General features: G+C 46.0%; 1 protein-coding gene across 1 annotated transcript; it reads right to left on the bottom strand.

The window, feature by feature from the left end:
• Positions 1-265: 265 nt before the first annotated feature.
• Positions 266-786, bottom strand: LOC135305673 (probable inactive protein kinase DDB_G0270444). Its single transcript, XM_064429419.1, has 2 exons — positions 645-786; positions 266-532 (listed from the first exon to the last, which is right to left on the bottom strand). The coding sequence occupies exons 1-2, from the start codon at positions 666-668 to the stop codon at positions 323-325; spliced, it is 234 nt and encodes a 77-aa protein (XP_064285489.1). The 5' UTR covers positions 669-786; the 3' UTR covers positions 266-322.
• Positions 787-3,369: the final 2,583 nt, after the last annotated feature.

Below are 3,369 nucleotides of genomic sequence, written 5' to 3'. Positions count from 1 at the left end.
TCCTGGAAGAAAAGCAAATGCCACGGTCACTCCAGTCAGGCACAGAGGGCTCTTGCATGTGCCTCCAGGCTGGCACAGCTGGCCCAGCAGCAGGACTCTACTCCCAGAACTGAGCCTGGCTGGCTCTGGCATGGAGCTTGTGTGGAGCAAAGCAGGCACAGGACCGGCTGTGGGTGGCCACCAGAATCCAGTGCCCTGGGTACAATGTCCCTGAGCAGGGCGCACCCAGCCCAGCCCCAGCCTGGCAGCAGGAGACCCACTCTGCCTGTCCTGCTGCTGGCATTGCTCTTCATGCCAAGATCATGGCCTCTTCCTCACCTTTTTAATCAATATCCATGTCCTCAGTGGACTCTTCCATATCCACGTCCATCTCTTCTTCCTCAGTCACATCCACCTCCATCTCTTCCTCTCCAGGGTTTTCTCCGTCTATTTCCATCTCCTCCTCCATATCAATCTTTGTATCCACCTCCATCTCCTCCTCCATATCAATCTTTATATCTACCTCCATCTCCTCCTCTCTGTCTGGGACAGCCTGCAGAGGTAGCAAAACCTCAGAGTAGGGTACCTGTCCCACTCTATCCCCACAGAGCTCCAGCCCACCCGGGCAGGTGGGGGATGTCCACCTCCATGGAATGGCACCATACCTTCCTCAGAACAAAGGGGAGCATCCTGCAGGGCTGGATGATGAAATCCAGGAACTCAGGAGCTGTCAGGAATGATGGGGGTATCGGGGGGATAAGAAGAGTGAAAGGCGAGGGCAGGAGCAAGGTGCAGAGCGTGCGAACACAGCGGCCAAGGGTTGTGTTGTGCCCTTTGCTGGGCGCTGGACGTTCCAGCTGGAGCGTGGGCTGTGACATCACAGTTCCCAGGCTCCATCTGAAGTGGACAGTGGAGACCATGAAATGATGGAGTCCATGAACAGTTGGGCTTGGAAGGGAGCCTGAAGAACAACATCTTGTTCCCAGCTGAGCAGTCTTCCCCCAGAGCGTGCTGCTCAGAGCCATGTTCCCAAGGATGGGGCATGCACAGCCTCTGTGCACAGCCTGGGCCAGTGCCCCACCACCCCCAGTGGAAAAGAGCAGCTTCCTTAGATGCAGCTTCAATCCACCTGCTGCAGTTGAAAGCCATCCCCCCTTGTCCTGTCAGCACAGGCCCTGCTGAACACTCTGTCCCCTTCTTTCCTGCGGGACCCTTCCAGTCCTGCACAGCCACAGGGAGGCCGCCCAGTGTCTCCTCTCTCCAGGCTGAGCATCCCCAGCCCCACTTGCCCGGCAGTCAGTCACATCAGGGCGAGTCAAGGCTGAAGCGTAGCAAATAGCATCAGGAACTGACAGATGCAAGCTTTAGACCCAGGTTTGCCTCTAAATGTACAAAACTAATAACAGTGGAGGGGAAGATGGTGGGACACTAGTTCTGTTCTAACTGGTGATTTATGTTTCTTCTTTTCTGTCATGCTGACCCAGGTTTTTCTGTTTGGAAGGAAGCTTGGCAAAATGTCCATTGTCTTCTCCATTCGTGAAAGACCAAGCGGAGTCTGGGCAGGCTGATATGCAGAGCAAAACCTGAAAATATACTAGTGATCCTGAGCCTGTGGGATGCAGCTAAACCCAGCCAAAAGCAATTTCTGGAAAGCTGATCCTGGTTTACATTGTCTTGAGTTTGGCTTTGCCAACTTCACCAGTCATTTATGAAAAAGCAAACAAAACTCAAACCAAATCAGACAAAAACCCAGTCAATCAAACAAACAAACCCATGCAGCAAACCAATCAAACAAATAGATAAAAAACGCCAAATAAAACCAAGGGAAATTAGGAGTTAGTATTAGTTGTGAGGATAGCACAGCAGGCAAATGGCTGCTTGCCACAGGATCACCATCAAAAGCCACATAGAACAGCTGCTCCAAAATATACCCAACAGGAGAAAAAGAAAAAGTGATCCATGGCAACTTTGGGGGCAGATCCACATTCAGGTGAAGGATGAGCACGCAGTGGTACAGATCCAGCCTTGCCCACCCTCCAGGCTGCTGTTTGCTCCTGATGAAAGATTCTTGCAGGACTGTGGCCCCTCTCAGTGCAGTGTCAGTCATTCCCAGAGCTCTCAGCTGAGCCACTGGCATTTCCAGAGTGACATCCAATGGGATACCCTTTTCGGTTTGTCTCCTAATGCCACAGGGGTCCTAAACAGTATATGCCATCCCATTTTTGTTCCGTTGATATTGACTGCTTGGTTTTATTTTGTCACCAGTTCTATTCATTATGAATTGGAATATGATGAAGATACTAAGGAAGTTAGCACCTATAATTAGTGCACATAGCTTAACTGATGCGGCAGCTCATTTAATGCTTGCTAGGAAAGAACTAGAAAGATGTAATGAACAAAATTGGAAAAAAAAATAAATGGGGGATTTGTAATAAGTAGTAATACATTTGTTCATTAATTAAATCAATAGATAAATAACTATATGTTATAAAACAATAGTTAAATAGCCAAAAAAACTTCTTGTGCAGATACATATGGTTGCTGGTTTACTATAGTGCTTTGGGAATTCCATTGTAAAGTTATGCCTTGTGAAAGGAAAGTAATGAGAAGCAGCTGTAATAACAATCCTTAAACTCGCTAGAATTGCTTAGCTTGCAGAAAGTGTATAGTACTAGTAAGAATTGCTTAGCTTGCAGAAAAGTGTATAGTGTTCTGTACAGATATGCCTTATAAGGCATAAGTTCACTCAGCGTTCACAAAGAGGAAGACTAAGGGGGAGTAAGCCTTCATCCCACGACCACCAGAAGGCAGAAAAAGACCCCCTAGCAACTGAATGAGCAAGCACAGAAGACAGATCACGTCATCCCTAAACCCGGAGAAGAAGGCAATAAAAGGTGGACTGAGGGGATAGGAATTTTGTGAGCCAAAGTGGAGCAGAGACTCCGGGCCGCCCAGCACTGTCCCTGCTTATTCTTGCTTGCAAAAATAATAAAGATAATTATTTGATCCTTAAATTCAGTGGACTTGTTTATCCCACTGCCCAGACCCTAAACTGCCCCAAATGTGCCCCAGAAATGTCTCCAGGGACCCCAAAGTGGCCCCTTTTACCCTGTGTGTGAAAATAATAAAAAATAATGTCAAAAGATCTAAAAATAGCACTAATTAGCATTAAGAAGGAGAAATAAATGGCCAATAGTGGTCAATGATTTAATGAAAGGAATTCTTTTATTTAAAACCAATGACAAATAATTTTTTGATTGCTAAAAATGTATTCAATTTTTCACATAAATATCAAAGGTAATAGAAATATACAGTAATACTAATATAAATTTTAAAACTATAATTATAATTTTATAAATTAATCAATCTTATTTATTTTAAAAATGCATA

This window comes from Passer domesticus, chromosome 8 (genome assembly GCF_036417665.1).
Source record: "Passer domesticus isolate bPasDom1 chromosome 8, bPasDom1.hap1, whole genome shotgun sequence".
NCBI classification, from domain to species: Eukaryota; Metazoa; Chordata; class Aves; order Passeriformes; family Passeridae; genus Passer; species Passer domesticus.
This window is presented reverse-complemented; position numbering and strand designations above follow the sequence as displayed.

What these genes read in the sequence shown, in the direction of transcription:
- LOC135305673 (XM_064429419.1), bottom strand. Translation starts at nt 668, where the DNA reads ATGCTCCCCTTTGTTCTGAGGAAG. An exon ending in TCCCCTTTGTTCTGAGGAAG is followed by an intron (nt 533 to 644) that starts GTATGGTGCCAT and finishes CTACCTCTGCAG; the next exon opens with GCTGTCCCAGACAGAGAGGA.